The sequence below is a fragment of the Acartia tonsa genome, chromosome 3 (genome assembly GCF_053477335.1).
Source record: "Acartia tonsa isolate MP-2025a chromosome 3, ASM5347733v1, whole genome shotgun sequence".
In the NCBI taxonomy this organism is placed as follows: domain Eukaryota; kingdom Metazoa; phylum Arthropoda; class Copepoda; order Calanoida; family Acartiidae; genus Acartia; species Acartia tonsa.
In genome coordinates, this window is record NC_137262.1 from 6,697,138 (window position 1) to 6,722,691 (window position 25,554).

Here is a 25,554-nt window from a genome sequence, read left to right on the forward strand (position 1 = left end):
AATATTTTGACATTAGTTTTGACTTCTATTTTTAATGCATCTTCCAGGCTTTCAATAACAGATGCGCTAGAATCATCTTTACTAGTTTTGCTAGAGCTGGGTTGGCTCATGGTAATTGTTGGCATGTTGCTATGCTTAATGTTGTTTTCAAGACAGTCCAGAACTTGATTTAGTCGCTGATTTTCCTCTCTGTTAGTTGAATATTTTAACAATAGAAAGATATGATATTAGAAATTTGTAAAACTTCGAACGCCTTGGATAGTCTTAATTTTTGCCCTACAGAAAAAAAAATATTTTGTAAACTACATTTTTTTACCTTACTGAACGAACATTTGGGTTGAGCAAAAATTTTTGCAACAGAAATAAAGTATTGTATTACTTAAAAATCAACATTCGAATGTTTAAGGTTAATCCCAAACTGTACTAAGAATTACATTAAAATATTCAACATTCCTTTCTCTGATGACAGTCTCAGAAACTTGGAGATATCCCTCTGTATCCGTGAGAGCTGCCGTTTGTAGATCCTCCAGAGATCCTGCATTCAAGCAATTCCCTACGGCATCGGCTAGAAAGTTGCCCCTCCAAGATATTGTTATTCCATCTATAATCAGGTAACAGGTCTTTTTATTGTTTAACACCCCACGGACAACCTGTAAAAAATATTGTAATTTTTTTCAACATCATATCTATTGAAATAACAGTCTAATTGGACCATAAAACAAGACTAACTTCTATTTAATTTGATAAAACCATTAATTAAAAAAAATATATTTTTGTTGTGAAAAGGACATGCGCAGAAATTAAAAGACTAAATAAATTAATAAAATAAAAACAGAAAAATGTTGAACAATAAAATCCCCAGAAAGATTAATAAAAGTAAATTAGATGGACGTACAAATGAACATACCCTAGTTATATACCTATCAACTACGCTAACATCAAAAATACCAACCTTAAATAGTACATTTTCATCTTGTGAGCTAAAATCTTCTTGTTTAATTTTAACTTCTTCTTGCAGGTACTTGCTTTCATCAGCTATATCGTTTACTGTACGCCATTTCAAGTTCATGAGATGCATTGCTTGTGGTCTACATTTCTAAACACAAAAAAAGATTTTTGACCGTTTCAAGATCAATTGAAACCGAATGGAAATTTTCTCTTAGCTGTTTATGAAATAAGTTATTTTATATTTATTTATGTTTTATTATTTTTGTGTTTTATTCTATCTTCTATCTTTTATATAATTTTTATATACTTTTTCAGAATTAAAATTGAAATCTAGCTTGGTGATAAAAAGCAAAAAATGACACCGCCGCTGCCACAGCCTCCTTTAGGCCTACCTGGTAATCAGACAAAAGATAAGAAGAAAACGGATCCTAATAAGTAAGTAAAATTTTATCATAAATAAAGTACATTTTATCTCAGGAAATACAAAATTACATTATTATTTTATGTTACGAGATTTTTATATTGTCTCACTCTCATATAAGAACTTGATTTTTATTATGTCAAGGATTATATTACTCTGTTTTTTTTTTTTTTTAGTATAAGCAGATTTTGATATCTTATTATTAGTTTTACTGTTTTTATTTTCTTAAGCAGATTAGTAGTTAATGTGTATGCTTATTATTTTTCACATATATCTAATAAAAAGTATGTGTTTAGGTTAATTCATTCAGCGGATAAATATGGCTCTTTCTTTCCAACCGTCACTGAAGCTTATGTAAATGATGGTATCAATGCGATATTAGCTGTATGTTGTGTATCTGATAACAATACATTGAGTGGAGAGTTTAGAGTTGCGATGAAATCTAACACAGACTTAAAACTTCCTCTGAACTTGGAATGTGCCATGGGAGAAAATCCATTTCCAGATTTAAAATTTTCTTTTCCTACTGCCGCAAGTGATTTGAAGTTCATGAATAATCGCTGGCATACTGAATGGTATTCTCTCCAAGAGGAACTGGAGGCTGGCCATATTTCGATTGAAAAGCTAGTTGCTGATAACGAGGCCTATGTAAACTTGGTTAATCGAGTTAAGAGAGTTCTAGTTCTATCAGACAGAGCTCGTGATTGTTGTTTTAGACTAGAGGTTGGATGTCCGGCAAACAGTGATGAACTTGATCTTAACATAAGATGGTTGCCAGCAAGTGCTACATTTTTAAAGAATCATTCAAGATTGAATAGTGGTGATGTGGCTACCATTAATGGAGGATGTGTTCAAATTTTTACCTCCATTTTTCCCAAGTCAATGAGAGACAGATTGGGTCATTTCCCACTTGCTCCTACTATTTTTGTCGATCATGAAATGGGATCTGAGGATTATGCTGTTTGTGTGTTGGAATATTTTCCTTCAATCTTGGCTGGGATAAGAGGTTTTCAAGATTTATCATTTCAAGATGCCAAGAAGTATGTTAGATCTCCTAGTGCTCACTCGGGAAATGTCCAAAGATTCAAATGCAAACGAAAACAAACTATTGATCATTCTTATGCAGCTACACAACATGCTTCAGGTACATACACATTGTCAAAATTTGGTACTGAAAAGAAAATTTGGAATTATATTGCAGAGGTACCTAGTAGTCAAATGAAAAAAATATGTCTGTCTAAAGCGAAAAGTACTTGGGATAGTTATTTGACGGCTTGGAAAACTTTTACCAATTTTTGTATTTTGAAAAGAAGAAAATCATATATTCCAGTCGAATCTAATGTATTGCTAGATTATGTTTGTTATTTGGATGAAAGTAAAGGTTTGCAATACAGTACAATTCAATCTTACTTATCTGCTTTAAAGAAGTTACACCATTTAAATATGGTATCTGATAAATCTTTTGACTGTGCAAGACTTGCTGATGTTATGCAGGGTATAAAAAATGAATCTATCCTGAGAAATCTGGTGTCCGACAAACAATACAGATGTGTTATGACATGGACTGTTTTGAGAATTCTTGGTATATGTATTTGGAAGTGTGATTTTTTGGATGATTTCAACAAACAAGTAATTTGGACTCTATGTTTATTTTGCTTTTTTGGAGCATTTAGAGGAGGAGAAATGCTCGCAAAATCTGGAGGTTGTGTTGATCCTTTTAGAGTGATTACGTGGTCAAAGATCAAGAGATTGTCAAATGATCAGTTGTTGGTGGATCTTGTTATACCCAAAACTTCTGAAGCACCAGAAGGAGTAGTTGTTGATATTTTCAGATATCCTGGTGATGTTGCTATGTGTCCAGTAGTTAATTTGGATTACTTGATAAAAATGATAAAATCCAGAAAAGAATTACAATTAGGTGATGCTGTATTTTTGTTGAGCGATGGAAAGATGTTAACCACAACTTACATGAATTCTTTGTTGAAAACTTTTCTGAAACCATTTTTTCCTGATGTATTATTCTCTACACACAGTTTCAGAGCTGGATTACCGAGCCATATGGCCACACAACCTGAAATTTTCTCATTACAAGATGCTATGTTAGGGGGTAGATGGAAATCGGATACAGTCAAAAGATATCAGAGATTGCATGGTGTTGCACAGAAACAAATTATTTCTAAATTTCATAAAGTATTACAGGTGCGCGTTTTTTTGTTTATTTGATTTGACTGGAATATATGAAATTTCTATTAAATGAATATGCCTATTTGGTTCTTTGTTCTTGAACCATATAGTATAGTTTTTGTTCTTAACTTTTGCATATTCATTTTATATTATAGATTCTTTACTTTTGGATATATTATTTTTTAATTTTTTCATATTATACCTATTTTATATTATAGGTTTTTATTTTTATAATCCTTTGTTCTTGGATTATATATATATTTTTAATTTTACATATTGTACCTATTTTATTTTATAGGTTTTTATTTTTATAATCCTTTGCTCTTGGATTATATAAAATTTTGAATTAAAGATTTTTTAAAAAATTTCAGTTTATATCATAATTCTTTGTTCTTGAATTATGAATGAATTTAATATTTTAAGTTTTAATCCTTTGTTCTTGGATATTTATAACTGATGTATTACCTATTTTGAAGAAAAAGTTTTCTTTTTACATAATGATTCCTTTATTTTGATTATAGAAAATATAATTATTTATTAAATCATTGTTTTAAAATTTTTCTTCGATATATAAGACATGTTTAATTTAGTTCATATTATTTTGAACCATAATTGTCTTATGTTTATAGGATTCTCATCAAGTCAACCACCAGGATATGGTTTAATCAATGATCAAGAATCAAACTCTTCTTTAAATCAATTATTGAACTTAGCTAGGGAGGAAGTGGGTCAACAAATATCGCATTATGTGGGTAATTCACAGCATTCAAATTCCGCTCCGTCTGTAATTCAAGCTCACACAAACACACAAAGTAACAAACAGTTAGGTCAAACAAATTCATCTGTGATAAAAGAATTAAGAGAGTTTTTATCTGATTATTCAAGAAGAAATAATCAAAGCATGGGACCTTCACCTGTAACCATTGATGATCAACAGGATAGATTATTGAAAATTTGTTTTATTTTTCAATATATTTTGATTTTTAAAAATTAATTTTATTTTTTTTTTTGAAAATTATTTCATAAATACTTAGATAAGTACTAAATTTTATTTTAAAAGATTTTTAATCACATCTTAATTATATTTTTAAATTAATAGGTAGGTAGATTTTTTTGATTTAAAAAAAAATATTCAATAATTTATTTGTCAGACTATACCTGATCAAATTAATTTTCCTGCAAATCTATCAACCTTCAGTCAAAAAACTAGTGTGATAAAAAATAGTAGTACTAAAAGATATAAGAGAGACGAAGCTATTATTGATCAAGACATATCTGATGATGTGTTTAAAAAACAATTTCCAAATCTTGTTCCAGCGTCTGGAAAAATTCCTGAAAGTTATTATTATCTCACTTTTGCTGAAGCAACTTTAGAAAATGTAAAAAGAGATAAAGGTGTTAAAAAATCTTCTTGTTTGGAAGATAAGTTGAAAGACAATCATTTATCTGTTCACCTAGAAAAATCATGGGATAAAAACATTTGTGATAATTTGAAATCAAAATTACACCCTATTAGATTTGATAGAGCACCCACCATAAGTTCTGAAGAACTTTTTGTTCAGGCTGCTCACTATTTTGAAGAAAATGAGTTACTTCCTATAAATAGCTACGATTTATCAAGATTGGATTTAACTAACAAGATTACTGCCAAAGGATTTGAGGAACTTCATAAACCTGATTCAAGATTGATTTCTATCAAAATGTTTTCTCCTGAGAATGTTAAGAAATCTAATGGTGGGATTTCAAACATCAATGTAATAAATGATGATGGTGGTAATCAAACTGTTCTCACATCAATGTATTTGGAAGATATCGAAAATATCAAACATTTTCAAATAGCGTTTTTTGCTTTAAAAACGGCAAAAAGTAGAGTTGTACCATGGGATGGATCATTAGAACCGCTGTGGAAGTTTTTCATTGTTCACGACTGGTTAAAAGATATGCCAAATTCTTTTGGTTATAATTCCAATCAAGATCAGGGTACTTTTTGTTCTACATTTACAGACAGTGTGTTGCATACAAATGCTATTCGTTTTTCACAAAAACAATCACATATGTCTTATGCTGATTTGGATTCTCATTTTCGTAGCTTTTGTTCTTACAATCCAAAATGCAGTTATGTTCAAATGATTCCATATGTTGAAAACAAAACATTTGAACGCAAAGCCAAACCTACGCAAAACAACAGTGTGGACACATCAGAATGGACTCCATCTGCACCAGGTTCTACCTTCATTCATTATAAGTCTATTTGTAAAAATTACAATTCTGATAAGGGATGTTCTAACAAGTTTGATTCAAAAACAAGGAGGTGTTCTGATTTAGCAGGAGGCGGAAAATTTTTGCACATTTGCAATATTAAAATTCCCCCTAATAATAGACCCTGTGGACAGTCTCATACCAACAAAAATCATTCAAAGAAATAATTTTGTTCTTAAAAAATATTTAATATTAAGTTGTTTTATATACAACTATGATATTTACTGTTTACTTTGAATTATTTCACTTTTATTTTATTATAAGTTGCTTTATATAAAACTATAATATTTAGTGTTTACTTTGAAATATTTCACTTTTATTTCATACCTGTGATAATGATCTCTAAAAAATATTTGTCTTTCCAATCGAGCTTACAAAATATGTGCTAAAATTATCATTAAAGTTTTATTTTATTTGAGCAAAAATCGTGCATTTATCATATCACATATTTCATTGATAAATGTTTATACCAAATTATCTTTGATAGTATATTCTATTTTACTTAATTAGATTTTATGTAGATTTATTTTTAATACTATAAATCTTATTTTATATACATATTTCTTATCGAGTAACACAACTACTCTGTTTTATCATGTATTATTTTATTATCGCCATAATACATGGTTTTTATCTCTATTGCCTCCAGAAAAAATATTAAATATGCATTATTTTTATTTCGGTATAATGCATATATTTTATCTATTTTATTTTAGTTAGTAGCGCGGCTACCTTATTTTGAATATGTATTATTTTATTTCTGCTATAATGCAAATATTTATTGAATTTATAAATGTTCAGATTATATAATTTTATCTATTTTCAGATTTGATTCTGTTGGGATGGGTTTATAATGTTTTTGACAATGTGTTTGTATTAGGCAGTGTCGATTTTCAACATTTGGGAATACCAGGTGATGTGTTTGAAACTTGGATTAAGAAAATTAAGTTTAACCCAAAAATTGTTGAATCTGTTAGTAATCCAAAACCATTAAAGAATTCGGAAATTCCTCTTCTTAAAAATTACAATGATGAACCAAGTTTAGATTTTTGGTCAAAATTTCCTTCAAGACCTTTGCCTCAAAAAAGTCAACCAAATACTCCTTTAAACGCAGATATGTTCGAACAAGAATTTTTGTTAATGAAAGAACAATTGTCACTTCCCGTATGTCAATCAGTTTTACAAACTATAAAAAATTTACGTTATGGAGCTGACTCTTTGGTTGATTACGAAAAAATACGTCCTCTTTTTGACAGTAATGCGTTAAATATGGGACAACAAAAAATTGGTTCTCAATTTACTGATCAATTAGTGACCATGATCAAAAAAGGATATGTCTCTGGACCATTTTTAGAATCACCATTTCAAAATGCAAGGATAAATAGTTTATTTGTTGTTGAACAAACCGATAAATATCGCCCAATATTAAATTTGAGTGCCCCTGAAGGTAACAGTTTCAACGAAGCAATTATTGATAATCAGATGACTAAAGTTATAATGTCTAGTCCTGCTCTTGTTGCCAAAAAACTTTATTCTATTGGTAAGGGCGCATATTTATCAAAAATTGATCATCAAAGTGCCTACAAGTTAGTTCCTACTAAATTTGATGATTTATATTTACAAGGTTTTTTCTGGATGAACAGATTTTTCTTTGAGACATCTCAGATATTTGGAGCTCGATCATCTGTACCAAATTATGACAATCTACATTATTCTTTCTCTTCTATGGTAAAGGTAAAAACAGATACTGTTAATTTATATCTTGAAAGACAGTTAGATGACCAAATAGTGATGACCAAAACTTTAGAGGAAAATCAAATATTTGTTGAGGAATATTTAAGGTTAGCAAATGTCATAAATTTACCTTTGGCTCCTATGGATAAACCAGACAAAGCATTTTTATATCAACAAAAAGGGGTGATTCTGGGTGTATTTTTTGATACACTTCACATGACTTGGACCTTGCCTGTTGATAAGCGAAACAAATATATTAAACACATAGCTACTGTATTGCAGTCAACATTTGTTTCTAAACAAGAAATTCAACAGGTTTTGGGTATGATTAATACTGTTGTACAGATGTGTCCTCCTTTAAGATTTTTGAAAACGCCTATCATTTTGGATTTGAAAATGAGCTATGAATCTGAACCTATTCCTTTTTCATGTGACACAAAAGATTTTCTTCATCAATGGATGTATATTTTAGATGAGCTACAACATTCCTTCCCTATAACAGATAAAAATAACTGTTATCCTGCCAGATCAATTGTGTTTGTTTCTGATGCTGCGGGTTGCGCCTCATACTACAGTGAATATGAAATAGGTATTGGAGCTGTGGGATATGTTATGCCGCACAGTGAACTACAAGATTTCTTTTATGTCGGACAGTGTTTATGGCCAACAGAATTTATTTGCACTCTCTTTGATGATGATGGTAAAAAATTTGGTAACAAGACAACACTACTGGAATCTATTGGGCTGTTAATATCTTTATTCCACAATTACAAATTGATTCACAACAAACATGTTGTTTGCAAAGTTGATAATGTTGCTGTTGTCTGGGCATATGTTAATGGCAAGTCTCGACAAGATCCATATACTAGTCTAATTGTTGCTGTTCTAAATCATATTGCTGTGTCGACTCCATTCAAGCTTTATGTTGAACATTTACCAAGAGTTTCAACTTTACCAGCTTTGGTCGCTGATACTTTATCTAGAACAGATCCTAAGGGACAATATTTAGTGGATCATATTGGTAGACCTGTACAGAATAATTGGCCTCCTTCATTATTATCATGGTTGAAAAATCCCGTCATTGATTGGTCTTTAAGATCTAAAATTCTACAAGATTTTCGTGCTACTCTTTGGGTGACTGTTTTTGGTTGTTTTTACTTTTTTTGGTGTTTTTCTTCAATTTGGTAAGTCCAGTATTTAGAGTATGATAGATTAAGTTTAGTTAAGCAATCAGTTAAGTTAGGATAGGTTAAGTTTAATTCCTTTTAAGAATATTTTTATATAGAAAAAGGGATTAATATCTACCTAAATACTGGCAAAATGTAAGTTTTCCTGTAAGTAATATTTTTAAAATAAATATAAACCAAAAACAGTTAAAGATTTATAGAATTGATAGGTGTCTGAATTAACAAGAACAATACTCTTCAAAACTTCATAAATAGAGGTGAGAAAATTTCCTTGACCGTTTCAAGATCAATTGAAACCGAATGGAAATTTTCTCTTAGCTGTTTATGAAATAAGTTATTTTATATTTATTTATGTTTTATTATTTTTGTGTTTTATTCTATCTTCTATCTTTTATATAATTTTTATATACTTTTTCAGAATTAAAATTGAAATCTAGCTTGGTGATAAAAAGCAAAAAACCCTTCCCACCCACCCTGTGTTTTTCTTCAATTTGGTAAGTCCAGTATTTAGAGTATGATAGATTAAGTTTAGTTAAGCAATCAGTTAAGTTAGGATAGGTTAAGTTTAATTCCTTTTAAGAATATTTTTATATAGAAAAAGGGATTAATATCTACCTAAATACTGGCAAAATGTAAGTTTTCCTGTAAGTAATATTTTTAAAATAAATATAAACCAAAAACAGTTAAAGATTTATAGAATTGATAGGTGTCTGAATTAACAAGAACAATACTCTTCAAAACTTCATAAATAGAGGTGAGAAAATTTCCTACTACATGTTTAAGCTATAAGGATGGGTGGAGGGGAGCGGATATCAGAGATGGGGGTTTTATAAAAAATGCCGCGTTTTTTCGACATTGATTGATTGAACGAAGACGATGGGATTTCAACAGAGTATACAACTTAAGAAATTGGAATTTTAAAATTATTATTTTAGCCATTTGTATAATGTCTAATACAATTTAAATCCATTTTCGCTGCATATTTATTAATGCATCTTTTTAAATCTGTATTAGACATTATACAAATGGCTAAAATAATAATTTTAAAATTTTGAATTCTTAAGTTGTACACTCTGTTAAAATCCTTATTCAAATTAATTGATATGCAGCAAAAATGGATTCAAGATAATTTGTTTTCCTTCTATGCAGGCCGTACCAACAAAAGCGAAATAATTAAATAAATAGTTGTATACTCTGGTTAATCAATTAATCAATCAATCAATCAAGAAACGCGTCATTCATCTTTCAAAATCCCATCTCAGGAAGGGAGGGGAAATTGGGCTGTTTAATATACTAGTCCCCAAAGTTTAATAATAACGTTTTCTTATTCGTTTGATAACAACTTTAGGGACTTTTAATGAATAATGATTTTTTGGTTCATGAAGTTAAGTGTCCAAACATTACAACCATTATTTGAAAACTACAGAAGTGGTACTTTTTTGTACCACAATTTGGTATATATTATACACCAATTTATCGGAAATTGTCTTATCCCTTTTAGATCCCAATTGAAGCATGCTAATGTAAAAAAAAAATAACTCATAATTCCTTATTTTTTGTCAACAGGGTAATTGTACGAAATGCATTTGAACTCTATTAGTTAAGTGAACCAAGCATTTTTTCCCCCTATTCTAAGATATGATATGCAAACATGCATTTATATTGAAAATTAATCATAAAAGAAACACTAATTAAAAACGTTTGGTAGTGACATGTTTTTTATTATTTACTCCCAATGAAATAAAGGATAGAAATTTTAAATCATTTTTACCTCAAAGTGGATAGAGACAGCTTGCTTTACTTTCTTCAAATTCACACTGAAATATTAAAAAATAATTACACACACAAACATCCTGATACTTTATTAAAAGAATTTTAAAATTTTTTATCTTAAAATTGTTGTTATTTTTACTTTTGCTCAAGGACGTACGGACAGATAGACAAGACATGCAAATTATACGGTAGCTTCGCTACTAGAAATAAACTTACCCAGTAGTAATCATGCCATAGAATAGTAATTTGTGGCAAAATGGACATTTACAGCACTGGGAGTCAGATCTACTTTCATCCAAATTATTTAGGGATGATTCAATCTTTCTATAATCTTCTTGGTTGCTGGTCTCGCTAAACAACAAAGAAACATTAAAACTTATGATTTATCATTATAGGAACAGCAATAACGAGATAAAAAAATTTAAAATGTAGATTGATACTCACAAAATAAAAGGGGGGGGGGGGGAAATGTGGGGAAATCTTTTTGGTTGTGTCACTAATTACCCCAAGTTTTGGTATCTTTCAAAAAAACGGCGGCGGGACCGCCGCTCCCGCCGTTTTCCGCCCCACCAAAAACATTTTTTTTATTGCATTTGATTTCTCGCCGAATTGGGCAATTTGGAGTCATTTGAGACCATGTTATTTTTTTTTAAAAATTTTTGCCCTTACAAGCAACCCTTGAGTCATTTTTTTCAAATTCTCGTTTATCAAGGTATATCTTAAATACAGTACTTCTCCTGTGATTTTGAAGATATTGAAACAAAATCTTTTTAGGTTGGTAAGTAAAAAATATTTGAATTAGGAAAACGGCGGCGGGACCGCCGCTCCCGCCGTTTTCCGCCGCAACCAAAAATTTTTTTTTAGATAGGTCAGTAAAAAATATTTAAATTGCAAAACGGCGGCGGTACCGCCGCTCCCGCCGTCTACCGCCGCCGCCAAATTTTTTTCTTCAAATTCTCGTTTATCAAGGTTTATCTTAAATTCAGTGCTACACTTTGCTTTTAAAGATATTGAAACAAAATCTTAAAAATTTGAATAAAAAATGGCGGCGGTACCGCCGCTCCTGCCGTCCGCCTCCGTCAAAAATTTTTCCCCTTACAAGCAACCCTGCGGGGGGACTTGGTCATTTTTTTCAAATTCTCGTTTATCAAGGTTTATCTTAAATTCAGTGCTACTCCTGTGCTTTTAAAGATAACAAAATCTTTTTAGGTAGATCAGTAAAAAATATTCAAATAAAAATGGCAGAGGTACCGCCGCTCCCGCCGTCCGCCACCGTTTTCAGCTGCCGCAAAAAAAATAATATTGCATTTCTCGCCGAATTAGGCAATTTAGAATCGTATGAGACCATGTTATTTTTTTTCAAATTTTTTTAGGGGCGGTGGCGGAAAACGGCGGCGGCAGATGACGGGAGCAGGGTTGCTTGTAAGGGGAAAATTCGGCGAGAAATGCAATAAAAAAATTTTTTTGGTGGCGGCGGAAAACTGCGGTCCCGCCGCCGTTTTTTTTGAAAGATACCAAAACTTGGGGTAATTAGTAGGGTTGGGCCGGATATTTTTATGGCCGGATACCGGATATCCGGCTAATTTCAAATGCCGGATATCCGGTATCCGGCCGGATATCCGGCCAACGTATCCGGTTATCCGGCCGGATAACCGGCCAAATTACTACATATTAAAGTATCAAAAAAGGATTTAGTCCCTCTCGTGGCAAATTTATTTTTTTATTTTTTTATTTTTTAAATTGCTTTTAGTAGGTTATTTTAGGTTAGGTTAGGTTATATTTGGTAAGGTGATTTCCCCGCAGGGTAAGGCAATTGGCCCCGCAAGGTTAGAGTCCCCCTCGAGGGGCTAGGAATAGGAGATACGCTACTGTGAAAATACGAATAATTGCTCCTTAAGGGGCGTTGCCACGAAAGGGACTATTCCCGCAAAAAAAATTTCTTCATAAACTGGTGTTTTATATTATACTAGCGTCTGCGTCCCTAGTATCTAGGGATATATATTAGAAGGGACATGAAAGTGCAGAAAAATAACTTAAAACCTTACAACGACTTTTTTTATAAAAATTAAACAGCCTAAAACCACCCTGGGACTTATAAGAAGCTTCACTCTAAAGGAGAACCATATCAGTTCAGCAGTTAGCAAGATCCTTTGCTACAGACAAAAAAAGCTTAGTAAATAAATCTAATTAACTATTACTACTCTCAAACTGTAATATCAATCTCTAACGGTTGGAGGATTGGCGGGGAGGTGGCGTTGAATGCCCCCCCCCCCCCTCTGATTTTTTTTCTATCCCATTTTCTGTGTATAAAAGGTAGAGGGCTATAACTGAGTGACTTTCGAAATATGGGTATGACACAAAACTGAGAGTTGAAATTTTTTTAATACCTCCTTCCTGGCGGGCACAGGATACCATCAAATCTGGTAAGGTCATTTAGGTAAAAAGTAAAAATATTTTTTTACTTAAACAAAGCATTTCATGTTATCTAATACTAAAATATCCTATAGTCGTACATCCTCATATGTAATATATGTGTTCAAGTCGATTTCAGGTTCCAGGTATAATCCTGCAAGTCCTGAACCTCCAGGTCTCCAGATATCTTTAAACGGTTCCTGTGACCGCAAATTTTTACTTGAAGATTTCAAATTTTAAACTTAGGCTTTTTTATATATCTTCATGACATATTACAATTTCATAAAATCTGTTACCGTTTACCTTCAAACCGTCGGTTTGCGGCTGGCAGCTGCCAAGTACTTCTGCCACCGCCAAAATTTATGTTTTGAGATTTCTAATATAAAATTTACATAAACATAAACATATTCAGAAAAAATTGTTCTTCTAGCTTCAATAATAAGAAAATTAAAGCCATTGAAGATTTAAAAAAACAGAGATTTTTGTTGTAAAATATAAAAGATTATATTGCCGGATATCCGGCCGGATAGTTTCAATATCCGGTATCCGGTCGGATACTGAAAATGGCCGGATATCCGGCCACACCGGATATCCGGCCCAACCCTAGTAATTAGTGACACAATCAAAAAGATTTCACCCAATTATCTCTAAAACTAAGGGAGTAGCACCCAAAATAAAATTGCTGGTATGTCGTGTGACGAGTCACCACATTTCCCCCCCTTTAAATTTTATGACCTTTAATAGACAATTAGACGAGTGAAACAAAAGCAAAGCTCATTGAACATATTCATTATAAATGCCTTGTAAAGGACTGAAAACCGCTACAGTTGGCCAATTCTCATTTATAAGGCTAGGAACGAGATATATTGAAACAAACAAAAGTTCCTGAATCTACTCTTCAAGGCAGTTTCAGGGAACACCATGAAGCCATATTTCTGATACTATAAATTTTTAACTCCCATTCAAAATAGCTGTACAATTAAATGTTTGGTCGCCAACGGTTTTTAGACTTTAAGATTTTCAAATCATCCAGAGGTGTATTATGCTAAAAAAAATCATGTGCAGTGGTGCACGTTCCCGCTTTGGTCTCAGAAATGTCCAAAATCGACCCACCCTAATATTCATTGAAGTATTTTAAATAGATTAAATGAAAAACTTTAAAATTTTTGTATGGATGGATAACTTGCCCAGTTGCCAAAGGATAAAATCTTTAACCCAGTATAATCATGATTTTACACAAAGAAATGTTCCAAATGCAATTAAATGATTTACCTTTCATCGATAGAATCACAGCGCGGCATTATTAAAATGCCGCGCTGTGATTGGCTGAAATTTGGCGCGCCCCGATCTGGTTCACCACTAAAATCATTTAAAGATCCAGCTCTGTCCTTCTTTATTGAAGCTATATTTGATAAACTTTTAAAAATCTATTCCTTGATGAGTGTATGCTGTTCTAGATTAACAATATTATCCATCCCACAGATACTACATGTATTTAGAATATCATCCACTTTTTCAATATGCGGTACACCTTTCCGTTTACCCGTGAATCCGAAGGAACTCTTCTTCAACTAAAATATAAAAAAAATACTTGAATTTCTCGTTGTTTTCGTGATTAAATAGTTACTGTGTATAGAAAAAGATGACCTTTTATTGTTTATTTATCGCATAGATTATTTCCAAGGATATTAAAACGAAAAATTATGGAGATTAGAAAATTTTTGGTTGAAACCTGTTTTGTTACCCCAAGGGGCCGAATCCGTGGCTATAAAAAAAATTATCTTAATTTTATGATTTTTATTTAATATTTGTGGAAAACTGTCTGTAATACAATGCTATACATGATTATTCCGTATGGCAGAGAACCGTTTCTGAAACCAGCGGATATTAATCGAAGCCATACTGGAAAATATTTTCTTTTAATCTTTTTAAAAATGGGAACACACAAAACAAACGTAGTTTAGATAAAGCTAATGTTAATTTTACATTAAAAGCAAAAAGTAAAAATCCATTATAAAAATATTTGGATAAATCTCACCGATGATGTTTTAACATTTTTATGGTTTAATTTCTTGTGAATTGCGAGGGAGCTGACCTCCATATTGCACAGAAAACACCTCTCCACCATTTTATCTGAAATTATACATTAGCGACATCTGCTAACACTAAATACAACTATAGTTTCTGTGCATAATTTGGAAAAAAAAGGAACTACATGAACGAGAGGTGAAGGGTTTTGTATTTTGATTGCTGTGAAACTTTAAAATTTTTTTTTTAGATATATTATGTATTAATGAAATCAAATCAATAATAGCATACTCCAGAGCAAGTGTCTTGTCACTTGTGATAGACCAGATTTCACATTATGGGTTAATTTAAACATACCATAAACGACAAAAGAAAATCTACTAATGTATTAAATTAACCATTTACTTATTAAAATGTAATAAACTATTCACCTCTCGTTCATAAATAGTCCAATTTTGGATTTTGTGAAATAATAAATTTTGCTTTTTATATTTTTGGCCAATTTCTGAGTTATTTTGTTTTATAAGTTAACAGCCATGTTCGATGTAAATTTTTCTGTATAAATTAAAATTATGAGACTAGATTAAGGCAAATTAATATCAATTATGATAGCAGTAATAGTTGAATAAGCTCGTTAATAAAATATTAAGACTTTGGTTAGGAGTTAGTTAATTTAATGCAGTAAAACGTGTATGTAAAGTGTCTAAAACGATTCAAAGAGGTGTGTATCAGTTTTTTATCTACACATTTCTAAATATTAAAATAAAATGTTTCTATACCTTTATGTTATAATGTAACTGTTTGTATTACAATTACACATTTTGCTTCTAGTGCATGGAAAATAAATAGCGACATTTTGCGTCGCTTGTTACTTTCTCTCGCGGATTTCTGTAAACTAATAAGTGTTTCTGTGGATTTGCAGGCTGGCTAATATCTCGAACAGCAAGAAAATAGCTTGCTGTAACTGAACTCCATTCTATGTGCAAAAGCTTCTAAGCAAAAGTAATTTGATCATCGAGATCAAGGGAGGTATTCTCTTTCCTCGGGGACCTCTCTAGCTTACTGGTGGTACTCACTCTGCTGGGCCGAGAGGATTTGGGTTTCGCTGGTTTGGACCAGATTTCTCCCTGTTCAGTTTCATTATTATTTGTAAGTTTGAAAATTTTGGATATAAATAAAAAATTTAGAATCTTCATATAGTTAAAAAAAAACAACATTTTCTTGTTAGAAATTGTGGGGAATGATTGTGTTTGTGTATCTTACTTCCCTAAAATTACCCTAAACCCACCCTATGACATTATAAAGCTTCCAGGAAAAATACAATCAATTCGGACCTGTAGATTTCGAGATCTTTAGCTTAGACAAAAATAACATACAACTTTATACTATATGATTATTTATTTTTGTTCAGATTGAATTCAAAGCATGACCAAACAGAATATAATTTATCTCAACTAGTGATGGGCATCCGGATCCGGAATCCGAATCCGGAATCCGCCCAATTTTCGGCCAATTTTGGAATCCGAATCCGGAATCCGTTTTTTATAGCGGATTCCGGATTCTAAATTGGTAGGCTAAAATTACCGTCTTGAAGGCAAAGATCAAAAAAAAAATTTCTACATAACAAATTTTAATAATTACTAATGTGATGTAAATGTTTTAGTTATGCTGGAAGTCAACACTTTAAACAAATCAAGGCTTCAACCAAGTAACATAGTGATAAATTAACGAGAAAAGCTATCCCTCTGTGACGGACGGCCTTTTAAAATACTGCTAGAATCCGGAATCCGAATCCGGAATCCGCCAAAAATAAGAATCCGGAATCCGCAAGAATCCGTCAAAAATCCGGCCCAAAAATTCGACGGATTCCCATCCCTAATCTCAACTTTTAAAATAATGAATTGCCTGAACGTATCCAGAAGTTAAAACATTGTCAGGATCTAACTCATATTTCACCTATAATAAGAATTAGTAAATTCATAAGCTAAATCAATCCAGTTTGTAAAAAAGTAAGCGGTGAAAACAGGGAGGGAGGGGATGTTGGGTTGTTTACTATTCTAGTCCCCAAAGTTTTATAATATCATTTTCTATTTATTTTGCTTTAAAACTTTAGAGGTTTTAATTGAATTTTCATTGGTTGATTCATTAAGTTCAGTAGATATCCAAATGTTTAAAACCAATAAAAACATTGGGGATGTATACCATTTTATCGACCATTGTCTTATCCTATAGATCCCTGGATGAAAATTTTAAATTGACATAGTCTGTCAGTCAGTCTGTCATGCTCTTAGATAGATAAAATCTTACCTTGCACCACGCAGCATACTCAGGAAAAGTATAGGACAAAACCATCGGCGAAACAATCCTATCCCCAGACCAACACCTAACACCGCCAGCGGTCAAAAACAGCTGCTCTAGTTGCGCCACTTCTGTTGGATCAACGGACGGCTCAGCCGTGTTGACAGCTGCTACAAACCAGTCATACCAAACGGCAGCTGCATACGGTCGCGTGGAACGCATGGGGTTGGGGGGAAGGGGAGATGAAGAAGGGGTTGGGCTGCGGTTGGTTAGAAGGTTGCGCGGGGAGGCACGGGCTGACCTAAATATAAATATATCGTCACTATGACGTTGAATCATCTTTCGTTTCATGTTTTCTTAAGTATCTAGAGGTTTGCTACTAAGTGGTGACTATTTAATAAATTAATCCTGAATTTTTTGGCATCCTACATTTCCTTCTTTTGATTTAGGACACTTATTTGTATGCAGCCACTGCGATTAAAAGATAAATAAAAAATACCTTGGTGAAAAATCTAAGCTGCTGCAAGAAGAGGCGGTCATAACATCCCCTTCCTCTCCACCCTTGTCCAATCTTGGATATAGGTAGGGTTGTTGCTGGACTGTTTGTCCACCCGCAGAGCCTGACCGCATCAGCCGCTTGTCCGCTCGAACAGTGTACACTTCTAGTGGGGAGGTTACATGTCGTGAATGGCTTAGACACCATTGCTTGATACTAAAAAGCAAAGAAATTAAACATTTATACCTATTTTATTTCCATCTTATATCATTTTAAAAAAGCGTCTTGTTATTGAAACCATCATGATGATTTTAATATAATGTTACGATTCTTAAACTAATATTATAGGTACCTAGCTAGAAGAGGAGGTATAGAAGAGAGTGGGACCAGCCAAGTAGAGCCCCTGACAGTTTCTGAATGCTGGAACGAAATAGGAGGATGTGAGTAATCACTTCTGTTCCGTGCTGCAGACCATAGGGAGATAAATTGTATTCGGGCCAAAGTCCATCCAAGAAAAGAACTAAATAAATTTTTAAGTTAAGATTAACTTATTTCTATTCAAAAAAAACATTATTTATGTAGTGATCCCGAAAAATCAAGGTTTATTTAGAACCATCCTTGAAACTAACCATCTTATATAGCTTTAAGTAGACAGATCTTATGTAAACAGATATTAGGACGCTCAGTTGAATTGTACTTAAAGCTTTTTTGACCATTAATACAAAACAATTTGTCGCTATTTATTAACATTTTAAACTGATCATCCTAATAAATTTTTCTATTTACAAGTACAAAACTATTGGGTTTTACATTTATCTGTTGCATATTGTTGCAAACAAATATTCGAAAATTAAGAGGGGGGAAGTTTTAACACATTTGCGTAAACAGTGAGTATAGGCTTTATCTTTGGACTGAGAGGATTGGTTATGCAAACAAATCATTCATATGATGAATTTTCCCAAAGCCTATACTCACTGTTTACGAAAATGTGTCAAAACTTCCCCCTCTTGTCATTCGTTCGGGGATTTTCGAGGAACGACATCAAATTTAAAATTAGCGTCGAATCTAGTTCTATATGTAAATTAGTATCCTACCTGGAGAAGAAGACAAGGTTCATAACCCTAATGAATCTTGCAAATATTTGGGCAAATTCTGTAACTTTTCTGTTCACAAGAGATTGAATTACACAGCCACTTCTGAAATTATAAAAATCAGTGAAAATTTTAAATTCATGAATCATTTAGGTATCCTATAATCCATATTTACAAATGTTGTTTTTGTCTGATCTCGGAAAATACTGTTTTAAATTAATGATACTTCTCAAGAAAGCTTTACAGATGTCTCAAGGTGGTTTAAGACTATTTTTCTGACCCCTCATACACCTACAGGTTACAATAAACTAATTACCATTAAAAGAATAAAGTGTTAGTCTTCAAGAAAACATGGATATTCCTTTAGCTTAAAAAAGACGATTTAACAAAAGGAATTAGAAATATTGAGTTTTTGAGTATCTAGATAATAAAACAAAACATTACCTACCTATCAATAGGACTAATCTGTTTGAATATAACTAGTTCAGAGAAGGGAAACCATGTAAGTTGATGGCTAACAGGACACCTGTCATATTCACGATTACTATCAGCATATGGTATACGTCAGATTTAGAAGAAAAAAATTAGGAAGGCATAAAGGGAAAACATAATAGAAAGAGAAAAAGTCGTTCGAAAATTGTAAAAAATTAGTTATTGTTCAAAAGGGTTTAGGTTTTGAACAGGAAGCGTTAAATCAAGTCAGATCAACTTTTTGAAAAGGGGTAATTAAATTAGGGTGATATGTTAGATATGTTGACATTATGTTTAATAAACTGTGCCTTGATCCAAGTAAAGCCCAAGTGTCCATAACATCACTTAGATACAATAAGCTCGAGGTTTCGGATACTCTAAAAAAATTTATGAATATTATATTAAGTAGGTATTATGCTGAACATTTTTTTACTGATAAAAATTGGGGTATATAAAAAAGGGGGCGGATGTGCCACTTTTTGAAACCAAAAGTAAAACGCGCATGATCTCAACCCAAAAAAGAGTTACAGCTCTAAATTCGGCACAGCAGCTCCTTTTGTGGAGAATAATATGGAACTGTGAAGAAACGGCGGCGGAACCGAAGCTGCCGCCGAAAACCGCAGTTTCCCGCTGATATTTTTTTTTTGTCATAATAGACAATTTTCAATCACTTGCAATTTTTTTTAATATTGACATGTTTGAAATATTACAAGTGTCACATAAAAATATAAGGAAAATTTTTATGAGAAAAAAAGTTTCTCAGATGATGGAGAACCGTCTAATTTGGCGAAAAAAGGCAAAAATTTTCGGCGGGAGCGGCGGTTCTGCCGCCGTTTCATTACAGTTCCATATTGTTACCACAACAGCAACTGCAGTGCCGAATTTTAAAGCTGTAACTCTTCTATGGTCTGAGATCATGCGCATTTTACTTTTGGTTTTAAAAATGATAATTACGTCCATAGCTAAGACGACACTAGAAACTATCAATTTTAGCTTAATTAAGAATAAGGTTGTTAAAGCAATATAGTACATTAAAAAAATCTTTAGTCAAACGATCACGTAACTTAATCCTGCACAAAAAGGACGAACATACAATACACAGTAGCAGCTCTTAGAAAAAAAACAACAGATAAATATCAAACCTGTATAACGGAATGCATTTCAATGTAACAGACGTGACCACAGCCAACATACCTAGACCAGAAAATAGAGCGGCCATCCTGTCTGGGTGGGTGGACCAACTCCAGGCTGCCAGCTCGGGTCCACGTCTTATGAATTGACCTGAAACCAATTTCAAGATTAGTTATCATAAAAACTTTGCACTTGAATTAAAATTGTTAACTATTCCTTCTTCAAACTTAAAATACTAGTTATGGCGGTTTCTATCATAAAGTATAAACGAACTTTGCAAAAAATCTTTTTTTAAATGCTCATTGGAGGTTTGTTAAGTAAAGGATATAAAAGCCTGCAGGGATTATATCAGTAGAGATAGTGCACCGCAAGGTAAGATTCCTCTACAAAATCTATAAATATGTTTTCTTTATAAAAAAAAAAATAAAGAGGGGGCAGAGGTCAAGAAATAAGTTGTAGTCAAGCAAAAATCTGATCCGCTACAAAAAAAAAATAAGCTCTTTTTACTCACCCTGTAAGCCATCAAAGTCTGAATTGAAATCTTCACTCGCAGTTCGGCTATGTGCTTTGTTGTTTAAACCGCCAGGCAATATAACTTCCACGTTCAATACGTTTGCAGACAAAGATCCGCCTGTTCCTTAAACAAAACACAATTTAATCCCATTGGACAAAACTCAAATAATAGAACCTTTAGATTTAGAAATCTAGTTATTAATATTAGAAGTCCGACAAACACGACATTCTAAGAGAATGTTATATACGACCGTCATACCACAAATCACGAGGAGATCTTCAGCTTCAAACAGACAGACGGACGGACATTCAATACAAAAGATTTCCTAACTAACCTGTAAGGCCAATGGCAATAGCATCGACTAAGGCAAGGTCAGGTAGAGGACCAGACAGGTCTAGGGTCATGTTGACCGTCTCCAGGATGGATATCAAATTACTCAATCTAACACCGGGTTCTGCTGTTACCCTTAATAATAAATAATATGCCTAATTTTTTGCTTGTGACAACACTAAAGCTTAAATAAACACACGAGCAACTTTACTCCCTTAAATGCAAAATGTCTAGAAAGACATATAATGATGAATGTTTAGCCTTTGTATTACTCAAATAACAAAAAAAGAATTGATAAAACAGACGGATTTAAAAAATGATTTACTTACGTTTGTTGATGAACATCAAGACCAATGAGTTTGTCCATACAACTAAGGCTAACTATTATATCCTCCTAAAAAAATAAGAACAATCATTAGTTAGATATTATAAATAATTTATATTTTATGGGGTAGTAGTTCCATAAGGTTGTCATGCAATGCTAGGCAATAATCGTTTGATACTCTAGTCTTCATGGAACTAACCCTTTTCGCAAACTTTTTACCTGTATCCTATTAAGTTAGAAACTTTACAACAGATAACCAACCCTTTGATTACACGACCTTTGTATGAAAAGTGTAACTTAGCATGGTGAATCTGTTTTATGCGATGATTTAAAAAAATTTAAATACCTTTGAATAAGGCGCCAGAGGAAAAGACCCACCCACGACCTTGACCTGTGTCTTGTTTTCTGTGACCTGACCCAGAATTTCCACCAAATCCTCCACACAGTGTGGATACACTACCTCTGCCTAGAGTGATATACAAAAATATTATTATGTATTAGGCATGACACGTTTTTTGATACCTGAAGTTTTATGTCATTAGAAATTTAACAGAATATGAATGAATTCACAGCAGTGTTCGACACAAAAGGATCGAAGGGGAATTAACTTATCCGTCAAAATAAAACATGAACTTTAACCAGAAACAAAGTTAGTGTAAATATTTTCACCAAGACGAAATTCTTAAGAAACTAAAAAAATTCTATAAAAAATGATGACCACACAATACAAAATCTTTATTTTAACATACAATAGAAAAAAATCCATGTATGGTCCTAAGACTGGAATTTAACGTTCATGTAAACCAAATGATATAAGTTAAATTAGGGTTGGCAATTCGGATTCGGATTCTTACAAGAATCCATCCAAAAATAAAACGGATTCTCCACGGATTCTATTTTTTTTGTTGACGAATTCCGTATTATAGCATATTTAATTACGCCTTTAAAAAAAAAATCAAGGGATTAAATTATACTGGGTACAGGGAAAAATCTCAAGCTGCGTTATTTTCTATATTTTTTGATCTCTCCACTTGGTGGTGTAGGTGGGGAGAGATGGGGGATGGTGATCTTTGCCTTTAAAGAAAAAACTCAACACGCTAATTTTAGCTTAACAATTAAAATCCGAATCCGCTATAAAAAAAACGGATTCCGGATTCGGATTCCAAAATTGGCCAAAAATTGGGCGGTTTCCGGATTCTGGATTCGGATTGCCAACCATAAGTTAAATATCTGTGATACCTAGTTTGGTAACGTACCTTTAAATTTGGAGACCACCATAGTTCAAATAAATAACGAAACTTTGTTAAAATAGAAGATAGAAGACTAGATTTCATCACACAGCCAATAGTTCAACATGCTAAGTTAACATTTTCCTCTATAAATCAACACATTTTATCTGGAAAAAAATTATTTTCAAATTGGTGAAGATGTACGTACAGTGTACACAGTAAGACAGGTACAAAGTTTACATTTACTAAAAATATTGGAGAAAAAAAAAGGAAATTAATAAGTACATAACTCATAGATTACAGTTGAAACTTTTCTTAATAATACAAGAAATGCTAAATAAAGTTCAGAGTCCAAAACGAAGAACAAAATATTACTTGAAACCAAACAAATCTACAATTCGTCCAAACCAAAAACTAACAGAATATGTTATTGATTGATATGAAAGGATTTTATGTATAAAAAAATGCCACAATTTAATATAAAAAAAAGATTCTTATTGAGGTTATTAACAAGTTTAATGTACAAACAAAGGTATTTTCATTATAATGAATCATATTTGGCTTTTTAACTACCAATACAAAACTTTACATTGCGATTTATAAACAACATTAGATTATCGGAAAAGAAACAATTTTTCATAGATAGATTTTGTGTCTTTAGAAATATTGTCTCAATCCTAGGATAACAATACTTTAATTGCTTCAAAAGCAAATTCACAGGATATTTAATTTAATGTCTTGTTTACTTTCCCTTCATATATTCTTCCATTTCGGCGTCCAATTCTTCCTGGGTCTTCTGCACCTTCTGTTCACGCTTTACGCCGCCGTTACCGCCCCGACGGTCACCTCTGCCGCCATCGCCGCCACCACCTCGTCCACCGCCGCCGCCGAACCGTCTGCCGGGTGATCTACGGCCGGGAGAACGACGATTGTCTTCACGTTTGCCGAGTCGGCCGCCGGTCAACCGGCGGACAGGTGAGTCTCTGGACGCACCGCCTTCTGTGGCGAGTTCGATGCTCATTGGTTTACCGTCTAGTGGAACTCCATTATACTGTTTCATAGCTGAAATAAGAAAAAAAATCCGATTAAAAAACGCATCTTATTAAATAATCTTAATTTTTATATTTCATTTTATTAAAAATCTAAAATGTTAGCTTGTAGCTATGCTTTAAAATGTCACAAGTCACAAAAATATGTTTTACCTTTAACAGCATCTGATCTTTTGTCATAGATAACATCAGCTGTACCCAAACTTCTACCGGATCTATAAGCAATAATTTAAGCTAAATAATGAGTACTGAGCTTGATCTCAGGGGTGTATATTCTGCACAAGATTTATTTTTTTTCCCCGGCTACAAAATTTGTTATTTTTTTCCCCCCCCCCTAGTTTTTTCTCACCATGAGGGGGGGGAAATGGAAAAATATTTAAAGGACTCTATATTTTATTTATTTTATCCCTCCTAACACACATTTTTTTATTTTTTATTCACTAAGGAGGGGGGGAAATGGAAAAAATGTTTTCAGTTTTCTTAATTTTTACATTTTTTTCCCCTCTAACCAGTTAACCACTTATTTTTTATTTCCCCCCCCCCCCCCCTGAGCCGGGGATCCCATGCAGAATATACACCCCTGCTTGATCTTTAAATCATTTAGTGCCGCCACTGAAATAAATATAATAATATTGCATGTATTATTTCAATGTTTTTTACAACACAAAAACACCTGCTAGTAGTAAACCCAAAGTATTACTAATAATTCACTAGAAAAGCATTAATGCCGCATTTAAATGATTAAATTAGAGAGGAAATTTCAAATTATTAACATCAAAATAAAGATTCTAAGAAAAGTCAAACCTGTCATAATGGATTTGTGCAATTTTGAGGCTTCCAAACTCTGAGAAAAGTTCGTGAATATCTGCGTCTGACACACCAAAATCAAGATTTGTCACGCTGAGCTTGATTGGTCCCGTAGCCTCGGAAATAGCGCTGTTAAATGCTCTGAAAAGGATTGAAGTTGAACATTATATTAAAACTAAATATTTTATGAAGTCAGTTTGAATCATGCCTAAATGCAGTGTCATTTAATCAGCATAAAGATTTTTAACTGAGAAATGTAACAACAATCTACTTTCAAAAAGTTTAGAGTAACAAGTTTTTATCAAAACATTACGTAATGGGATATTATAATATATTGAAACTAGTTGTTTGGCCCCTGGCCTCTAGGGGCCAAACAACTTACTAATTTAAACTATAGGATATTATAATAGGTACTTTATACCAAAATTTAAAAATTAAAATGAACAAATGTCACATTATGCACAGAGAAGCTACTCTTAGATAGATTTCCCTTACCTTGAAACCATTCTGTCTGAGCCACCTCCGGCCCCACCCCCATTTCTAAACATATCATGTGACCACTTTCCTTCAGGATTTCCGCGTCTGTAGCTGTCCTCATACCGAGCTCCTACATTCAAATCTTTGCTTTAATATAAAAATGTACCTACTTGATTAGAAATAACGTATTACATAAATGGCATAATCTTGGGTTTGGGTTAAATGTCCTTTGATATAAAAAAAATATCTTAAAATTAATTAGTATTTAATTAACTGATTTTGGTATTGTTTTTTACATGAAAATGTTGTTTTTATTGTTTATATCTATAAATCACTTTAATTGGCATCTAATCAAAATAATTTTCTTTAACATTGTTTAAAATTAAGCAC

The 25,554-nt window shown here is 32.6% G+C and overlaps 4 protein-coding genes across 12 annotated transcripts in view; 1 reads left to right on the forward strand and 3 right to left on the reverse strand.

The window, feature by feature from the left end:
* Positions 1-15,866, reverse strand: LOC145313175 (uncharacterized). Its single transcript, XM_080152460.1, has 8 exons — positions 15,726-15,866; positions 14,957-15,051; positions 14,191-14,489; positions 10,723-10,857; positions 10,505-10,550; positions 953-1,096; positions 435-650; positions 1-189 (listed from the first exon to the last, which is right to left on the reverse strand). The coding sequence occupies exons 3-8, from the start codon at positions 14,217-14,219 to the stop codon at positions 148-150; spliced, it is 612 nt and encodes a 203-aa protein (XP_080008586.1). The 5' UTR covers positions 14,220-14,489; positions 14,957-15,051; positions 15,726-15,866; the 3' UTR covers positions 1-147.
* Positions 1,113-9,153, forward strand: LOC145313170 (uncharacterized). 8 transcript variants are annotated; one of them, XM_080152454.1, is made up of 5 exons: positions 1,114-1,383; positions 1,666-2,513; positions 6,693-6,725; positions 7,437-7,546; positions 8,019-8,194. In XM_080152454.1, the coding sequence occupies exons 1-5, from the start codon at positions 1,304-1,306 to the stop codon at positions 8,043-8,045; spliced, it is 1,098 nt and encodes a 365-aa protein (XP_080008580.1). In that variant the 5' UTR covers positions 1,114-1,303; the 3' UTR covers positions 8,046-8,194. The 8 variants fall into 8 exon arrangements, with proteins under 8 accessions (XP_080008575.1, XP_080008576.1, XP_080008578.1 ...); XM_080152449.1 differs by adding an exon at positions 8,934-9,153 and having other exon boundaries at positions 1,113-1,383; positions 6,693-8,680; XM_080152450.1 differs by having other exon boundaries at positions 1,113-1,383; positions 7,437-9,153.
* Positions 15,430-22,999, reverse strand: LOC145313172 (L-gulonolactone oxidase-like). Of its 2 annotated transcripts, none has more exons than XM_080152458.1 (14): positions 22,859-22,999; positions 21,949-22,068; positions 21,607-21,671; positions 21,282-21,412; positions 20,945-21,070; positions 20,445-20,583; positions 19,611-19,679; positions 19,280-19,357; positions 18,835-18,936; positions 18,093-18,260; positions 17,744-17,956; positions 17,254-17,545; positions 16,852-16,902; positions 15,430-16,073 (listed from the first exon to the last, which is right to left on the reverse strand). In XM_080152458.1, the coding sequence occupies exons 1-14, from the start codon at positions 22,934-22,936 to the stop codon at positions 15,939-15,941; spliced, it is 1,767 nt and encodes a 588-aa protein (XP_080008584.1). In that variant the 5' UTR covers positions 22,937-22,999; the 3' UTR covers positions 15,430-15,938. The 2 variants fall into 2 exon arrangements, with proteins under 2 accessions (XP_080008584.1, XP_080008583.1); XM_080152457.1 differs by having other exon boundaries at positions 19,280-19,375.
* Positions 22,993-25,554, reverse strand: part of LOC145313174 (uncharacterized) — a 5,207-nt gene continuing 2,645 nt past the window's right edge. Inside the window, exons 4-7 of the mRNA XM_080152459.1 lie at positions 25,183-25,294; positions 24,685-24,828; positions 24,034-24,095; positions 22,993-23,893 (exon numbers count right to left, since the gene is read on the reverse strand). Of these exons, the coding sequence (XP_080008585.1) occupies positions 23,574-23,893; positions 24,034-24,095; positions 24,685-24,828; positions 25,183-25,294 (638 nt within the window). The 3' untranslated portion in view covers positions 22,993-23,573. The remainder of the gene's footprint in view (positions 23,894-24,033; positions 24,096-24,684; positions 24,829-25,182; positions 25,295-25,554) is intronic.